Consider the following 19,026-nt stretch of genomic DNA (forward strand, 5'->3'; position numbering starts at 1 on the left):
CTAATTTGCATTAGTATCATTCTATTTATAATACACGAATTAACAAAACTCACAGTAGAGTCTTTCCTACTTGAAAAAACAGCATATGCTGGTTGGGTAGGTTCTGAAGCATGGATGCTGGATTGAGCTGGTTTAAAATGGTCATGTGCTGGTCCTAAACTGGTCCTGAGCAGGAGCTAGTTGCTTAGGCCCAGTTTAGGACCAGCACATGACCAGCTAAGGACCATCTTAAACCAGCATCCATGCTTCAAAACCTACCCAACCAGTATATGGGAGATCAGTGGGAAAGACTCCCAATCCACAGGGCTGATTTGAGCCAAAACAATTTGTGTTTTTTATTCATTAATATTCAGTGAGACAATTACTTGTTTAGTGTCGAAAGCATTTATTTATTTATAGAGGTTGAAACAGAAAACAATCTCCTGGAATATGAATTTTACCAGGGAAACCCCACCAAAAATGTGTACTTTACTCTCCAGTAAGCAATTTTAAAAATGATACCCCCATCCAAATGCGATTGGGCTAGTTTTGAGTAGCAATTGGGCAGGATTTGTTTAGACCTTTCTTGACTGAGTATCAAAACACACTTGCAGCCAATCAGTAGCGATTGTGAAATGAAGCTTTGCAAAGCACCAAGGTTTTCAGTTAAACAGTTAATGAATCAGAGTTTGATTCAGAGTATTGTTTGCAGGTCTTCCTCAGCTGCTCTTTTGCCGTTATTATATTAAACGTCTCCATTTCCATCACTTTGCCATAGACACATCTTTATTTATGCCACGTTTAAAACATGTTATATGCACAATGAAACAGCATTGTGAATTTGTGTTACTCTCTGTGTGTAATAAACTTAAAATGGATACAATTTCTCTATTAAACCATATTAATCCAATGATCTTTAGCACGCTCTAGTGTATGAACCTTTCTAGCCCTGAATCGAGAGGTGGACACTGACACAAGATCGTTTCTCATTTCATAAATGGTACATCCTCGTTTGATTTCTTTACTTTATTTTCTTGCATCCTCTAAGCATGGAGAAATGCTGCACCAAGATGCCTGTCTGATGCTCTGCAGTTTCCTGATTGTACCGGTGAAAGATTAGTTTGCTAAACCTGCTCTCTGCTGCACCCTGCTGGACTGGAGGACATTTCTCAATAGAGCACTAAAGCAGAAACGCAAGAATGAAGTATGAAATAAAATAGAGTTTACTGTGGTACTTGACAGTTTTATTAAAAGAGAAAGCAATTCAACTCAAATCTTACAGACACTTAATATCACAAGAAATATAGTCATTTATGGCAATCTAGGACACTTTAGATTTCTGTAGTTTACAGTGATTGTCACTTTAACACTTCAGACCAACAAATGAAATGCATGATTAAAGCTAGAATAAGATCATAGTAAAATAGAGCTGCTTTTGATGAAGCAAAATATGAACACACCAGAGGCTGTATTATAGACAAGAAAATAATGATTGTGACAATGAAAATCACGGTAAGAATGATTTCATAAGAAAATATAATGCAAGCAAAGCCGAAATAAGACTGGATGAACATTATTTCTCACAAATTCCTTTTCTCTTAAATGAACACGGGAGATCATTCCAGTTTTCCAGAATGGAGGCGGTAGAAGAAACCATGATTTCAACACAATCCTCATTTCCAAATAAATCATTCGGCTCACCTTTTTCCCAAAACCTGAAGATGGATCAAGTTTTAAATTATTCAGAATTTCAGATTTTTTATAATAACAGTCCTAAAGAATCAGAAAATAAGTGGATGCTTTTATTTGTAACTAACAAATGGGAAAGTCACAAAGAATTCATTATGCACTACAAAAGCCAACAATATTCACAGTACTGTTGTGCGAGTGAGCTAAAGTATATAGAAGTGAAAATGCAGAAAAGTAGAAAAAAGAAGAAAATCTTTAACTAAAGTTTCTTTAGACTTAACGAGTTGAAGATGCCTCACTATTGCATCGCTATTAACTATGACTGTTTTAGGATTTTTAGGATTAGAGATAATTTAGGATTGGGGATGTAGAATAAAGCATTAATCTGTGCTTAATTAATATTAATAAATGGCTAATATTCCAGTAATATGCATGCTAATAAGCAACTATTAAGAGACCATGAAATAAAGTGTTCCCAACATTTTATTAAAAACTAAAGAAACCTGACCCAAAAGCAGTTTAACAGGCAAAATCTGAATTATAGGGTGAATAATTGCTTTCTGCTGAACCCCAAGCAGATAAGCTGCTAGGTGCGTCTGAAGTGCAGAGCGAATTCATTTTCACATAGACACAACATCGCAAGGCTGGTTCTGCCTCCTCCAGGGCAGAGCTTGCAGGTTCACCACCTGACCGCGGAAAAGCGTGGTGGGGAACCTTGGGCACAATAGCCGGGCCGGGGTCTCAGGTAGTAACGTGAGAGTCGCCGGGCCCGAACTTCTTGACACACTTTGCTGGCAAGGAAAGCTTGTAGGTCTCCAACCCTCTTAATAGGAGCCGGGGCAGTCAGGAGCGCTGTCTTAATGACAGGACTCGACTGAGGCCCACTGAGTACCTCTGGGGAACCTTTGCTCATTCAATGGGAGCCAGGGCAGTCAGGAGCGTTTTTCTCGCTCGACTGAGGCCCGAGGCTCCAAGGGAGCGCCCCGCGGCCTGAGAAGGCGACGGGGAAGCTTCCCTACAGAGAAGTTTGTAGGTCTCCTTACCCTCTTGATGGAGGCCAGGGCAATCAGGAGCGCTGTCTAAATGACAGGAATTCTAGCTCGACTGAGGCCAGGGGCTCAAATGTAGCGCCCCGCGGGCCCGAAGGGCGACGGGGGGGTCCCAAGAGGGTATGAGGCGCGGTCTGGCACCTCTGAGGGACCTCACGACCAGTGGGTGCTTACCTATTTTGCTTCATCTACTGCATGTGATATGCGGCTAAGCGGCGGCATATATTCCGAGAGTCGAGGGGACAGCCTGCGCTCCAACTCTCCTGCAGGAAAGGAAGCACTACTGCAATCGTGTATCTCTGGAGGAATGCCAGCGATAGACCTCATCTCAGTGCGTGAGCCAGCTTTTGCCAAGGGAGCCCAGTACCGAGTGATAGTTTGTATCACGGCCTGTGGAAGGCCGGAGAGATCCATGGTGTCAAGCCGTGCCCTTACAGGGAGGGACTGCCGCGAGGGGAAGGTTACTAAGACCTAAGTCCGGGTGGGCCGTCCTTGCAGCGCAACCTCCAGACTTACTCCTCGTCCTCCCTGGACTCGCACAGAGTCTGCGCAAGGAGGCTCACTGGGGAAGGGCGTACTTGAGCCCCAGAGGTCAGCTATGTGCCAGAGTTACTCTGGCAATGGGAGGAATCGGGAGGGCGAGCGGATGTGGCTGGGCCTGCCGATATAACTCCAACTAGCTGCGTCACGGGGTGGAGTCGCCATTCTGCAGGTGGGTGGACTGCCGTGGGAACCGGGGGGCTGCACGGTAGAGTTTCCCTGCTTTAAATGAATGGCAAGTAGCAAAATCTGCCACGTTGGACTCCATGGGAGCAGATGGGAGGAGCTGTAAGCCTCTGTTGTACATGGCAACCCAACCCGTGGTAAGCCACGGGCTGACTTGTCGGCAATACTGCGGGAAAACGCCAGTCCGGAGAGAGCCGAGATGCCATGCCCATCAGAGGACTCGATCGTGCTGCAGCGGTCTCACATGAAACAGCTTAACGGCAAGCGGCTAGAGCTGACATGTGCCCCAGGAGCCTCTGATTTGAGGGGACCGCTGAATAGTTCCTGATTAGCTCAGAGACTACAGCACCAACTGCGCGCTCTTGGTAGCAAGGCGGGCCGTCTTGTGGACCGAGTCGGGCTCCCGACCGAGGAAAGGGATTCCCTCGGTTGGCCTGAAGGACCAGATGGCGGGGGTGCCGAGGCACCAGGTCCCTGTATTCGCACAACGGAACTCACGAGTGGGCTGGTAAGCACCAGTCGAAGAGACGGTTGAAGACGCGAGTACCTGTCTGCCGAAGAGGGGACAGGGGAGCTCCTATGGCCTAAAGAAGGCAGGAAGTAGAGGGACTAGCCAAGTGGAAGCACCTCGCGCTGAGCGCTCGACCCCCGGGGCAGACCGCCGGAGGGGTGTGCACCGGGGAAAGATCGAGACGCGACAGCGGGTGCCCTTCAGGCAGATGGCTGCAACCCAGCCCTGGAGACGGAAACATACTTGTATGTGCGTCGTCGTGAGCATGTGTGCCGACAGCCTAAGAAGGGATCGGAACAGAGCTCCATCCAGGGCGGATGTTAACCCACCACTCTAACTGGACACGTGAAGTCAGGACTCTTATCAAACCCCGACCTCGTCCCGGCCGGAGAGACAGGCTGGATCGCGTCCTTCGCCAGTAGGAACGCGACCTCCGCAGGCAGAACAGAGGCACGCCTGTTTCCGAATAAAGAATGTAAGGGGTACCTGTGAGTCTGGGCGGACGCCTGGAGCCGGGCCGTACCGTCCGTATCAACCAGTGTAGTGGTATCAAGGGAACGTTGACCGGCGTGACCGTGGTGGGGCAGCCTGGGGAAAGACAGGGAAGGAGACAAAACCCAGAAGGATAAACGTCCTGGATAAGTGTCTAACTGCGCTAAGCAGTGCTTACCTACTTCCCTGGTTCCCGCGCTGGCGACATCCGGTCCCGAGTCTGGTTCCGAGGAGTGGAGTGGAAGTGCTGCTCAGGAAGGAAACTCGGGGCCGGGGCCAGAGGTGAGAAAGCTGGGTCTTTCTGTGATTTCAAATGACCGGCTAAGTCCCGCTTCCAGCGGGAGTGCCGACAGAGTAGCTCTCTCCACCTCTGGGGGTGCTCGCATCAGGGACGCTTCGAAGCTCGCCTGCGAGGGTCTTCTGTCGCAGGACCCTGAGAGGCGAGCGGCGTCCCTCTCCCACGGGCGGCTCGACGTCGGCTGCGAGCCTGGATCGTGTGGCTCAGCAGGGGACGGAGCTGCGGGGGGACGCCCTCGGCGACGGCCAGGCGGCGGAATGGTAACTTCGCGGTGGGGCAGGATATGTTGGACGGCCTCCGTCTGCCTCTGGACCGTTGGAGCGCCAGAGGAGACGCCCAGCCCGAACGACGGGGAGGCGTACTGCTCTGGCAACTCGACGGGGTATGCTGATGGGCGGAGGATCGCAGGCTTTTAGGGGCCGGCGATACGCTCGACGCCGCTGAGCAAAAACCCTTCACGGTGTCGCCGAATAGGCCGCTCTGGGGAATGGGAGAGTCGAGAAAGCGAACTTTGTCGGCCTCTGCCATCCGGGCCAGAGTCAGCCATAGGTGGCGTTCCTGGACCACGCAGGTGGACATCACCTGACCAAGGGGACACGCCGCGACCTAGTGGCCCGAAGGGCGAAGTCAGTGGCGGCGCGGAGTTCTTCAAGTACCCCCTGGTCAGGACCACTCTCGTGCAGGCCTTAAGGTGCCTGCACCTGGCACTTTTGCAGTGTTGCAATGGCCTGCAGGGCGGGGAAGCGTGTCGGGGGGCGCAGAAAAGGCCCAGCCGATGGGGGCGGAAGAAATTTCACATGCCCTAAAAGGGAGACGCGGAGGGCCCCACCAGGCGGCCGCGCCCGCGGGCAAAGGTGCACCGCGATGGCGCGCCCGACCTGGGGGACCGCCACGTACCCCTTGGCTGCCCCGCCATGGAGAGTGGCGAGGGGAGAGGAGCTGGAGTGCGCTTCAAATTAATAGGGCGCCATCGATTTTGTTAGCTCCTCATGCACATCCGGTCAGAACGGGACCGGGGGGGAGCGCGGCGCTGCGGCAGGACTTCAGCGTGGTCATGGTCATGTCCTATGATGGGCATGGGCGGCAGGACTTCAGCGTGGTCATGGTCATGCTTTAACCGCATGGACCATTCATGAGCACCACCCCAGCGTGCTCAAAGCCTAAACACGTGAGGCAGCGCTCATGTCCGTTCGCTGAGGAGAGGAAACTACCACATCCAGAAACGCACGGCCGAAAAGACATCCTGAAAAGGACGTCTAAGACGGCCGCTAGAAATTGCTCTTTTGTGATCCCGGTTTGCCCAGGGAGGGGCCGCGGGGCAATGCACTCGCCGGGGCTGCTCGCTGGAATGCAAAAAGGCTTTATATGGCCGTGAAAACGGCCGCCCGCGGGACCGCGCTGACAGCTGCCAAACAATGCTCTTTCTGTGAAACACTGTTTTAGTTATGGCAGCGCAGCAGCAGGAGGGAGCATGAACTCTGAAGAACTCTTCTCGGCTGTTTAGAGGCTCGACACATCGGCTCTGAAAGCAAAAGTCTGACTGAGTGGTGCGCGCAGCCATCTTATATACCCGTATGTACGGGGGCGTGGCCGGCGCGCACGTCCACTCGCCAATTTTCAATTGGCCTTTTTAATAAGGCTCAGAGGTGATCGGTCTCTCAAGCGAGATCCCAATGTAACGTCGAAGTGATTCGACTGAAGGGGTAACCCAATTTCTCACAAATTACTTTTCTCTTCTCTGAGCATGATTGATCATTCCAGCCATTCAGGGGTGACCATCCTGGCTGCTCTTGTTTATAATTCAGTTCAACACAGTCCTCATTTCCACCGTATAACCTGAATAACCTGTATCAGATGTTCAGTTTTATAGGGCCGCAACTATATAAATCAACACACGGTGATTTTTAGTACTCACCCTTGATTCAGTGTTGAATTATCCACCCATGTCATGTTGCCCTCCTGCTCTCCATCATACAAACCAATCCACACTTTTTCCTTGGCGAATGAAAAAATGAACCTCTGTGTGTGAATAAAAACAAGAATAAGTTTGATTCCTGTCATTCAGTAACAGACACTCACACAAACTCACCTGCTTCTCTTCACTGTTGATAATGACCAGATCACCACCATGATCCTTACAGTACTGCCTGCTGTCAGACCAGCTCTTCAACTCATTGGACATGAATAAATAAACTAAACCACACAGAAACAGGCACTTCATGAAACAGTGTACATGGAACCTAAAAGAAGAACATCATAACAATGTCTACATGGACCTCTTTTAGATGCTTCTTTCATCATTTCCTCACTCCTGGCTCTGGTCTCCAGCTCCAGTATCTTCTGAGTCAAAGAGCTGAAGTTGCTCTGCAGTTGGTGTTTTCCAATCATTAGATCAGTGTAATTGTCCTGTAAGCTGTTGATGGTTTGGTTGAACTCTTTAACTGTGTTCTTGTAACTGGTGATGGTAATGTGCTGCAGTATGATGACGACCAGCAGAGGAACACAAATGAGCCCGAGACTCACTGCCATCAACACCAAACATCTACTTCCTCCTGACAAACACAACCAAAACACGTCAATTGATAACCTTCATATTATTAGAAATAAAGTTTGGAATTAGCTTTAAAGATAATCTATCATTGTCTTTTGATAATGCTGTAGTAGAGTTTTATATTCTATTGTAAGACAAACATTGCTGTAACAATGTTGCTGTATGGTAAAATATCTAAAAAAACATGTTGAATAATCAAATTTTTATATAAATCCATGTTAATACAAACGCAGAAACACTGACATGTTGTGCGACTCATTTCCTCAAACATTACTGACACTATTAACAACATCATTTGTGCTTCAGTTTTTGTTCTTACTGCGCTTTTGATCTTTATCTTCATCCTGGCTGTGACTCTGAGTTTGAGGTCCAGTTGTGTTCTCAATATCTATGGGTTTAGCATTTTCATAAACAACCTCTAAATCCATCATTCACTGTGTCGGTCAGTACGTCTTCACAGATGAGCTGTGGTCCTCAGAATGAGTATTGTTTTTAAATTTATGCTAACTTTCAAGAGGAAGTGTTTTAATTTCACACTGGCCTTCAACAAGAATAATGAATGAATAATGAATTATGAAAAGTGCAGCTCCAAAGCTCTCTGCAGAGCTGCAACATTATATATATATTTTTTTCTTATATCTCCCGGAAAACTACTAAGAACTACTATATACAGGTTGATATTAACCGGAACCAGGAAAACTTCCCATAACACCCCATGTACTTGTTATATCTTAAGAAGAATGGCATCCACCCTACTCTATATCCTGAGGTTACCCAGTCACCTGGATCTACTCCATATCCAGACCAGATAGTGGATCAGCGCCTAAAGAGGACCACAACATCCCTTTATATCTGCAGAGATCATAAAAACTAGATGAGCCGCAGAGACAGATGCAAAGGCCTCACTGACACAAGAGCAGATCCTCAGTGATATACTACATCTTCAAGCAGGAACAGACACAGAAATTCAGAAATGTTGTGGTCAACATAATTCCATAAAATAATGTATATGAATGTGGCAGGATAAATTATTTTTGTCTGTTGGCCTGATTGGGGTGTGGTTAGTAGACTAATAAGGGAACTCAGTCTATTTAAGGACCCTTATTTTGATGGACGGGGATGGATGAAACAGAGTTTACTATGTACTTGACAATTTTATTAAAAGAGAAAGCAATTCCACTTTAAAACTTACAGACACTTAATATCACAAGAATATAGACATTTATGGCAAACTAGGATTTCTGTAGTTTACTTTGATTGTCACTTTAACACTTCAGACCAACAAATAAAAAATGCTTGATAAAAGCTAGAATAAGATCATATTAATACAGAGCTGCTTTTGATGAAGCATAATATGAACACATCAGAGGCTGTATTATAGCCAAGAAAAGAATGTCTATCACAATGAAAATCACAATAAGAATGATTTCATAAGATAATATAATACAGGTAAAACCAAAACAAGACTGGATGAACATTATTTCTCACAAATTCCTTTTCTCTTCTCTGAACATGGGAGATCATTCCAGTTGTACAGGATGGAGGTAAAAGAAGAAGCCATGATTTCAACACAATCCTCATTTCCATGTTCATCATTCGGCTCACCTTCGAACCAAAACCTAAAAAAAGTTTTTAAATGATTAAGAATCCCATTTTTTTTTTTTTATAATAGCAGCCCTGTCTCGTTTAGAAACCAGGAAATAAGCAGATGCTTTTATTTGTAATGGGAAATGGGAAAGTCACAAAGAATTCATCCTACAGTACAAAAGCCAACAATATTCACAGTACCGCCGTGGGAGTAAACTAATGTAGTGCAGAAGTGAAAATGCAGAAGAATAAAACAGTTACTCAAAATAATTATAGAATGTTCCTTTAATTGTGGCTGTTGCCATTATTGTTTTTTTAGAAAATATGTCTTTAGCTTTTTTTCTAGATTGTGATAGTCTAATTTTTATAATGATAACACAAACGACTAAAATAAATCCACAGTGGTTTTCTGTGAGTGTTGTAGCAATTACCCTTGATTCAGTGGTGAATTATCCACCCATGTCAAATTGCCCTCGTTCTCTGTGTCAGACAAACCGATCCACAATCTCTCACTGAATAATGAAGATATGAGTATCTGTGCGTGAATAAAAACAGGCTTACAATGTGAAAGTGTGATTCCTCTCATTCATTAACAAATACTCACAGAATCTCACCTGCTTCTCTTCAGTTTTGATAATCACCAGATCAGCACCATGAACCCTGCAGTACTTCCTGCTGTCAGACCAGCTCATTGGCTTTTTGGAAATGAACAAACCATCTAGACTACTCTGATTTCCTAACAGAAACACAAACTTTTTTTTTTTAAACTGTACAAATGAAAAGATCGCACAAACTAATGAAACTACTTACACGAAAACAGACACTAACCTCCATTATAAACTTTTTTCTTCAGTTCATCATTTAGAGAAATTACTCTGGTCTCCAGCTCCAGGTTCTTCTGACTCAAAGAGTTGAAGTTGTTCTGCAGTTGGTGTTTTTCAGTCATTAGATCATTGATGGTTTGATTGAACTCTTCAACTGTGTTCTTGTAACTCTTTATCAGGTCTCTCTCTGCTGTGATGGTGATGTGCTGCAGTATGATGAAGACCAGCAGAAGAACACAAATGAGCCCGAGACTCACTGCCATCAACACCAAACATCTACTTCCTCCTGACAAACACGACCAAAAACATGGAAATATCAGTTTGTATATTTAAATCACCATAATTATGTTATCATAATACAAATTGAAAACAAAATTACTTTGTGTTAATTCACTAAATACAAAGCAGATACTTCAATATCTTATTGAAAAAAGAAAAAAAAACAGTGATTGTAATTGTACAGTTACTCAATTCCTCAAACACTACTGACACAGTTTCTGCTTCAAATTAAACTTTCTGCTTACTGGACTGTTGAGCTTTTCCTTTAGCCTGGCTGTAATTGGTTGTTCGAGGTCCAGTGGTGTCTTCATCACTTACATAAATGGGCTGTAAATCCATGATGTGCTCCTCTGTCTTGTCATACATCTTCACTGTATAGCTGTAATCTTCAGAATAATGGCTGCTCTTCTTATAATAGTGCTAAAATTACACAGGAAGTGATTGCATTGGATTTGATACAGACTTCCAGTGTGAAACTCTCCTCCCAAACTATGATTGTATCTTGTGCATTCAACCACATTTACAAAACTACAAAACCATGCTGACAAAATCCAACAAGAGGAATCTGTGACCACCCAAAGGACCAACCTAAACAGTCTAAACTGGACCTGTATTTTTGTGACTATTAACTGAATGAGGTTGAAAATAATGTGCATGAATGGCCAAGGAAAAAGCCACAATGAAGCAGAAAAAAGTGACAGATCTTTTCTTACATATTGAACACATGGGAGTGTAACGCATAACTGAAATGTTCAATCAACCCTCCATGCAAGAAATAAAGATGAAGCCCTGGGTGCCACGTCTGTATTTTTATTAACTAACATTAACAAAGATTAGTAAATGAACATATTGTTCACTGTTAGTTCATGTTACTAGAACAGAAACTGCTTACTACAGCTTTAACTTTAATCGAAATTGATTGCTCAATAAAAATCCCCCTCAGATCATGTTTTCATGCCCTTTAAAGTTTTACTGTGACAAGCATAAGTTTGTATGTATTATTTTTTTATTTTTATTATTAATATTATTTTTTAGTAGTCCCACTGACTGAATTATGTATTAATTCAGATGAATGTATAGATACGGGAGGAGCATAATAAAGAAAGGCAGGATTGAGTGAAAAAAATTACTAGGTCAATCATATGCAACGTATGGAGGCATTGCTCTTCTGTCATGTGACATTTCCCTATGATTATGTTCTGTTAAATATGAATAGGCTTTGGGAAGGGAAGAGACGTAGCCTGTAACTTTACCTTTCGGTGTCGCTTTGAGTGATTTATCCAGTCTAATATCATATTTGCAATTTTTGCATTTTGTATTTTAGTACTGTTTTTTTTTTTCATCCATTTTCCAAGGAGGCACTGAAATGCCTGTCAGTGCCACAAAGATGAGTTAATCAGAAGTGATAGCAGAAGTGAATAGGCAGAAATGTGAAATAGAGAACAGTTTTCTTTCAGGAAAGTATATTTATGGTTGTGGTTTTTAAAAGAGCTGTCTTCAGCAGTTTAAGGGAATAAAGGAAAAAAAAAAAACGAGTAACTAGAATTTTTATTATTTTAGAATTTAAACTGCAAGTTATGTATATATTTTAATCAAATGCTTAATGCTTTGAAAACAGATCTGTCATTGGTTAAAAAATCTCAATAGTAGTGTAAAAAAAAACTTTCACCTTGTCAAAATCAGGCCTGCAAAATATCAGCTCATTGATCTAATGCAAATGAGCTCTGCTCGCCCCGCCCCTCTCTGCTGGGGGATTATAAACTGTAATGTTTACTTTAGCCACATTTAGCCGTGTTTAGCTGCATTTAGCCACGTTTATCGGCAAAACTTGCCAACAAGCACATTTTTAAGAAAGGCCATTTGCAAAGATGCATAAAAACCCTTATACTCACTTCTGCTGTGGGTGAAGCTGCATCACGAATGATTCACAACAACATAGATGCATATGTAGATCGGGATCGACGTTCTCCTTTTAAAAATGAAACTAATGTTGTCCTCTGCCTCTTAAGTGGCTCAGATGTCGGGAGTAAATGACGACTGCTATGTTCATTTTTACTTTCAACAACAGAAAAAACTCAATCGCTCAATTAGAGTCTTCCTCTGCACCTGAGTCACACAATGGTGATCGTATTTGAACTGTTTCAGCTCGGTTCTTCTATAGCATTGCTGTGAAGAACCTTTTGAAGCAACTTTATTTTTAAGAGGGTAGGCTAGCCTAAGTGGGTCTGTAAAGGGCACATTCTTGTTTGCAGGGAGAGATCGCTGGTTAGGAAAGGAAAAGGAAAGGAAAGGAAAGGAGGTGAAGTGAGGCCAAGTTTGGTGACCCATACTCAGAATTTGTGCTCTGCATTTAACCCATCCAAGTGCACACACACAGTAGTGAACACACACCCGGAGCAGTGGGCAGCCATTGCTGTCGCGCCCGGGGAGCAGTTGGGGGTTCAGTGCCTTGCTCAAGGGTCTCACCTCAGTCAAGGTATTGAAGGTGGAAAGAGCGCTACTCAATTCCTGCCGGACCTGAGACTCGAACCTACAACTTTTGGGTTACTCTCTAACCATGCTTCTCAACTTGAAGTGTCCAACTTCTTTGTTTTAATTGGCCTTCTCAAACGTTTTGACACTGATGAGCACTGTAAGACCATTAAGGCAGACCACTTTAACTATAGCTTTTTAATCTTTTTGTCATCCTAACCAGAAACAGAGGGTTGTGTAAAGAAATACAGCAGAGCAGCATCAAGAATATCAAATATTGGTGGGAGAGTTTGGCCATGCTATACTGAGGGTGACACTTTGTCCCTTAGTGTGGTTACGGCTCTGCTGTAATCAACACCAAACTTCCTCCAAAATATATACAAATATCAATGAATACCCTCCATATTATTGGAAATGATGTTTTAAATCAGCCTTTGTAAGTAATCCACTTTTGTCTTTAGACAATAAACAGGCATTTTCGAGAGAATGTTGTTTACAATGACAAAAAAATCTGTAATTGTCATACGGTAACATATTTAAAAAGTAAATTCCATGGTAATACACTTCATAAGAAAGCAGAAACTCTCATATTCTAGGAAAAAAACTGCATGTAACAGTTCTCATTTTAAATAACCCTAAGCAGGAAGTGATTTAATTTCACTCAGGCCAGTTTTCAAATAGGTGCACCTGTCACACATTTTGTCCAACCCTTACAGACACAAATAACGGTTTTAGTAGATCAGTTTCTTTTAAACACAAAACTGTAAACAAGTCACAATATATTCCTATTCTTTATGTCAACATTGCAGCAGCAGAGCACTCAAAAATGAATTATTACCACATTAGAATCATTCCAAACATCGTGCCATTAAAACTAAGCCAAACAAAGAGTCCACCAGACAATCCTTACAATTTAAAACATGTTACAAGTGGCCCAAAAAACTAAAACAAAAAACCGTTGCCCTCAAAAACTTCACACATGAAGACTTATGTCCATCAATATGATATACTGCAAGCTGGAGAAATTCCCAGGCAACAAGTCCGCTTCAATGGCATGGCCTGGAACAATGGCAAAGGTCTAGAAATGTTGTTGTCTCATCCCAAGGCTCAAATCCACCATGTTGGTCCCCACCTGTTAATTATACGGCATTTAGTCTGGCAACATAACTAACATTTTAAGTTAAGTGTATTTAATGAACACAAACACAGAGGCATGAAATACTGTAAATGCTCATTTTACATCTCAACTTTTCATACAGTTGTGGCGAAAATTATTAGAACACTAGTATTTTCACCAGCTAAATAAGGTTTTAAGTCAGTTATTTCTATCTTTTCCTGTAGTGTGTCAGTAGGAAATATCGGTTTACATTTCCATTCATTTTGCCATTAATTGTGATAATCCAGTGACATTTTTGTTTGCACAACAGCCAGTGCTCCACACAGAGATCTGATCTCATCATCATCCAGAAGAACTGTGACAGCGTCCCCAAGATGCTTCAAGAGACCTACCTGCAAAGCTACAGTACTGTTAAAAGTTTTATGCACTTGTCTAAAAATGTCATAAAATGATGCTGTCAAAAATAATGTCATAAATAAATGTTCTTTATCAATTAACCTTGATTAACTAAATCAACATTTGGTTTGACCATCCTTTTGCGTTTAAAGCAGCTTTTGCCCTACACTAGGTGCACTTGCACATAGTTTTTCAGGTAGCTTTGCAGGTAGGACTCTTGAAGCATCTTGGAGACATTGTCACAGTTCTTCTGGATTTAGTCTGTCTCAGTTTGATCTGTTTCTTCATGTCATTCCAGACAGACTAGATGATGATGAGATCAGATCTCTGTGTGGAGGATTGGCTGTTGTGCAAACAAAAACCTCACTGGATTATCACAATTAAAGGCAAAATGAATGTTGATGAACTGATATTTCCTACTGACACACTACAGCAAAAGATAACAAACACTCAAACACTGACTTAAAATAATTTTTTAGCTGGTGGAAATACTACTGTTATAATAATTTTGGCCACCAGTGTGTTTATATATATATTGTGGCCGGGCGGGGAATAGCACGACAGAACAACATGGGCGATGTGGCGTCTTCGGTGCTCGGTGTCTCGTGAATCCTCTATCCTTTGGTGCTCTTCAGTGACTGTGGCCAGTGAGGGGTGGGTGCAGAAACGTGCGGTCACCCCGAGTGAGAAGGTCCAGGGACGGTGCGGCCCAATCGTCACGGCGAGTCTACGGAGAGAACGATAGAAAGAGACGGTAAGCGTTTCAGCTCTGTGGAGAAGCTTTCCACCCTTCTGTCCTTGGGGATTTGCTTATAAAGGAGATCTCGCCGTGATCGATTGGTCCGTGCTGAGTGTGTGCAGGTGTTCCTGATGAGTTGCCAGGGCGACGCTGATTGATCCTTGGGACTCCCGCCACACCCCCCCCCCCCCCCAAGCGACGTCCTGGTTCTGGAGGAGAGAAGAAAAAGGGGAGACCGGGGGTGGGGGGGAAGTGACCCCTGACAGACCTGCGTATGCTGCCCAGGACCGAGAGAGCCCGTCTGCGTTGGTGTTGCTGGCGCCGGCTCGGTGGCGCACATCGAAGTGGAAGTCCTGGAGCGATAGGAACCACCTTGTGACTCTGGCGTTTGTGTCTTTTGCTCGGGCCATCCACTGCAGGGGAGCATGATCTGTAAAGAGAGTAAAATGTCGAGCCAGTAAGTAATATTTCAGCTCCAGGACTGCCCACTTGATGGTGAGGGCTTCTTTCTCCACGGCCGCGTATTTCCTCTCGGCCTGGGACAGCTTACGGCTGATGTACACGACAGGATGCTCTTCTCCCTTCTGGACCTGGGAGAGCACGGCTCCCAACCCCGTGTCGGAGGCATCCGTCTGGAGCAGGAAGGGACAGCTGAAGTCTGGAGCTCTCAGGACGGGTTCTGTGGTCAAGGCTTCCTTAATGTGTGTAAAGGCCCTCTCGGCGTCATCACTCCAGCGGACCCGCTCTGGCTGTCCCTTCCTGGTCAGGTCCGTCAGGGGGGCGGCTATAGAGGAGAAACTGGGGATAAAACACCGGTTATAGCCCGCCAACCCCAAGAAGGCACGTACCTGGGTCTTGTTGATGGGTCGGGGGGCGTCCAGGATGGCTTTTACTTTGTTCTCCTGCGGTCGTATGAGTCCCCTCCCGACCGTGAACCCCAGGTACCGTGCTTCGTTATAGGCTAGGTGACACTTGTGGGGGTTGGCAGTCAGCCCAGCCCGACGGAGCTCGGACAGCACCCTGCGGAGAAGCTCCAAATGGTCCTCCCACGCCTCCGAGTGGATGACGACGTCGTCAAGGTAGGCCGCTGCGTAGGTCTGATGGGGGCGAAGGACCACATCCATGAGGCGTTGAAATGTTGCGGGTGCCCCATGCAAGCCGAAGGGAAGGGTCCGGTATTGCCAGAGGCCAGATGGAGTGGAAAAGGCTGTCTTTGGTCGAGCTCATGCACAAAGGGGGACTTGCCAATAGCCTTTTGTCAGGTCGAGCGTCGTAATATACCGGGCCCTTCCCAGGCGCTCCAGGAGTTCATCCACTCGGGGCATGGGGTAACTGTCGAAGGCAGAGACTTCATTTAGGCGCCGGTAGGACAAGGACGATCGGGCTGGACCAGGGGCTCCGGGATGGCTCAATTACCCCCAGTTTGAGCATTTTTTGGACCTCCTGCTCTATAGCCTGCCGGTGGGCCTCTGGGACTTGATAGGGCCGTTGCCGGACGACGACGCCTGGAGGAGTATGAATGTCATGGGAGAGGACGTTAGTCTGGCCGGGGGTGTCGGAGAAGACATCTTGGAACTGACCAACAAGGTGCCGCAGCTCCGTCTTCTGGGCGGCCGAGAGGCTAGGGTTGGCGTCCACAACCGCAGGCTCTTGGACGGCCAGGGCGGCCACTTGGTCTCGGTCCCCGACCCATTTTTTTAGCAAGTTGACATGATATAGTTGTACCGCTTGTCTTCGGCCGGGCTGTCTTATCCTGTAGTTCATCGGGCTGATTCATTCCTCCACCATATTGGGTCCTTGCCACTGTGCCAGGAACTTACAGGCTACGTTGGGGACCAAGACCATTACCTTGTCACCTGGCTGGAACTCCTGCGGTTGGGCCGCCCGGTTGTACAGACATTGCTGGGCTTGCTGGGACTTCACCAGATGTTCCCAGACTAATGGCATGACGCGGTCGATTTTACTCCTCATATCTTGCACATGCTCAATGACGGTCCGGTAGACTGCCGGCTGCTGCTCCCAGGCCTCTCGGGCCACGTTGAGGAGACCGCGGGGCTGTCGTCCAAACAGGAGCTCAAAGGGGGTGAACCCCGTGGATGCCTGGGGTACTTCTCAGATTCCAAATAACACATAGGGGAGGAGGAGGTCCTAGTCCTTCTTGTCCTCTGCAGCTACTTTCCACAGCATCTGCTTTAAGGTCTGATTAAATCTCTCGACGAACCCGTCGGTCTGAGGATGGTAGACTGATGTGCGTATTTGTCGTACCTTCAGCAGCCGGCAGAGGTCAGCCATTAGCCAGGACATGAAGGGCGTTCCCTGGTCAGTCAGTATCTCCGACGGTAGCCCCACCTGGCTACACAGCAGGAACAGCTCCCGGGCGATGGCTTTGGCGTTGGCTTGGCGTAGCGGGACAGCCTCTGGATACCGGGTGGCGTAGTCTACAATGACGAGAATATGCTCGTGGCCCCGGCCAGACCTCGGCAACGGCCCTACGATGTCCATCCCGATCCGCTCAAAGGGCACCCCAATGATGGGTAAAGGGATGAGTGGGCTGGGGGGAGGTTTCCGCGGGGACGTCCGTTGGCATGTTGGGCAGGCCTGGCAGAACCTCCTGACTTCTGCTTCGAGTCCCGGCCAGTGGAACCTATCACGGATACGTTGCACGGTATTCTGGGCGCCCAGGTGTCCAGCCATGGGGTGAGCATGCGCCAGCTCCAGGACCGTCTCGGTTTTTCCCTTGGGGACAACAAGAAGACGTTTTACCTCCCCCCGCCGCTCCGCGACACAGTACAGCAGACCGTTTTGCACGACGAAGTGTGGGAGAGGGGGAGGGGCCGGAAGGACCTCCTGGCCTTCGAGGAATAGAGTTGCATATTGTTTTTATAGATTGACATATAAGAAAAAGCTTACCTTAAGTCATGTCACCCAGCTCTGAATGCACCTCTCTGAGCACTTGCAAGAATTAGGTCTGCAACTGTAGCCCAGTCTTCAAAAAGTCTGCCTCTGGATATAGCTTCCTAAAGTCTTGTGAAATCTGATAAAATCTGAAAAACAAATGTGGTTCAATAAGTTTAAGGTTTATACTGGTCTCCTAGTTTGTAATGCAACACAGGCATTCACTAAAATAGAGGAAGAGTAAGGGGCCGTTCACATGCCGCGCCTAAAAACGCAAGGCGCGTTGCTTTCTCATTCTTTCCAAAACGCTCTGCAGCTGGCTCTCCCATGGCGTCTGCCGTTGCTAAGCAACCATGTCCCGCGCCTGGAAAAAACGAGCTTCCATTATGAGCGTATATTGGCATCTACATTTGAAATAACAAACTTCAGCGCGCAAAAGACGCGACATATGAACGGCCACATACACCACGAGAGATTAAGTCTAACTTTACATTCTGTAGCTAAGACAACATTACATTTAAGTAATAAACAATAGTACATACCAGTCATATTGTGGTTTAAAATTATTAAAGTAAGGGACATAGCGTTTTAGCTAATGCAGATACCTCAAGGAAAAAAGCGTGAAATTGTTCAACATAAAACATATAGATCTATCGTTGGATTCGGCACGTCGCCGACATTTACTTGAAAAAATATGCCCTTAAAAGATCAATTTTTGTATGAAATTATCTACTTTTGACAAAACATTACAAAGCCATACAGTATGCAGACAGTAAAGGAACTTACCCCCGTATTTCTGACCTACTCTTTCCATAATGCGTTAAAATAAAGGCCATATGTATACTGTAAGTTATACAAATAACACTACACACACATACACACACACACACACACACACACACACACACACACACACACACACACACACACACACACACACTTTATATAACAATAAAGCGATTGTTGAGGCAAAAAAAGTACATCGCTAGGCTGCTTAAGTTACAACGTTCGTCATTCACGGAATAAAATGCCAACCCCGCACAGCGACATATCAAATATTGCATTAAACAGTGAAATCAGTGTGCTCTAAAACACAACTTATTAAAAATAAAGGTAAATAATTATATAATCATATTATTAATTTACCTTATAATCCTGCTTGCTGCGAGGTGCGTGACCACCTGGCGAGGAGACGAGTGAAGAATCCAGAATTCTTGTTCGATGAAGTGAAAAAAATAAACAAACCGGTTGGGTCAAAATAACCCAACCCAGGTGTTCATAGTGAAAGAACCCCTTATAGTCCATTTGACCCAGCATGATCAACCCAACTGTGTGTTTATAGTGCCTCAAACAACCCAGAATTTTGACCCAGCACAATTAACCCAGCAATGTGTTTTTAAAAATAACCCAGCACTTTTTAGA

The 19,026-nt window shown here is 45.4% G+C and overlaps 1 protein-coding gene across 1 annotated transcript; it reads right to left on the bottom strand.

Moving 5' to 3' along the window:
- Positions 1-8,475: 8,475 nt before the first annotated feature.
- LOC141336044 (CD209 antigen-like protein C) lies at positions 8,476-9,980 on the bottom strand. Its single transcript, XM_073841554.1, has 4 exons — positions 9,711-9,980; positions 9,497-9,618; positions 9,314-9,417; positions 8,476-8,914 (listed from the first exon to the last, which is right to left on the bottom strand). The coding sequence occupies exons 1-4, from the start codon at positions 9,967-9,969 to the stop codon at positions 8,773-8,775; spliced, it is 627 nt and encodes a 208-aa protein (XP_073697655.1). The 5' UTR covers positions 9,970-9,980; the 3' UTR covers positions 8,476-8,772.
- Between the last annotated feature and the right edge of the window lie 9,046 nt (positions 9,981-19,026).

Source organism: Garra rufa, chromosome 6, assembly GCF_049309525.1.
Source record: "Garra rufa chromosome 6, GarRuf1.0, whole genome shotgun sequence".
NCBI classification, from domain to species: domain Eukaryota; kingdom Metazoa; phylum Chordata; class Actinopteri; order Cypriniformes; family Cyprinidae; genus Garra; species Garra rufa.

Bases quoted from the DNA above. Each gene is read 5' to 3' on its own strand.
- LOC141336044 (XM_073841554.1), bottom strand. From the start codon at position 9,969: ATGGCAGTGAGTCTCGGGCTCATTTGTGTTCTTCTGCTGGTCTTCATC. The intron at 9,418-9,496 runs GTGAGATTCTGT...ATTCACGCACAG, and splicing joins TCAAAACTGAAGAGAAGCAG to ATACTCATATCTTCATTATT. The intron at 8,915-9,313 runs GTAATTGCTACA...AACTTTTTTTAG, and splicing joins AATTCACCACTGAATCAAGG to GTTTTGGTTCGAAGGTGAGC.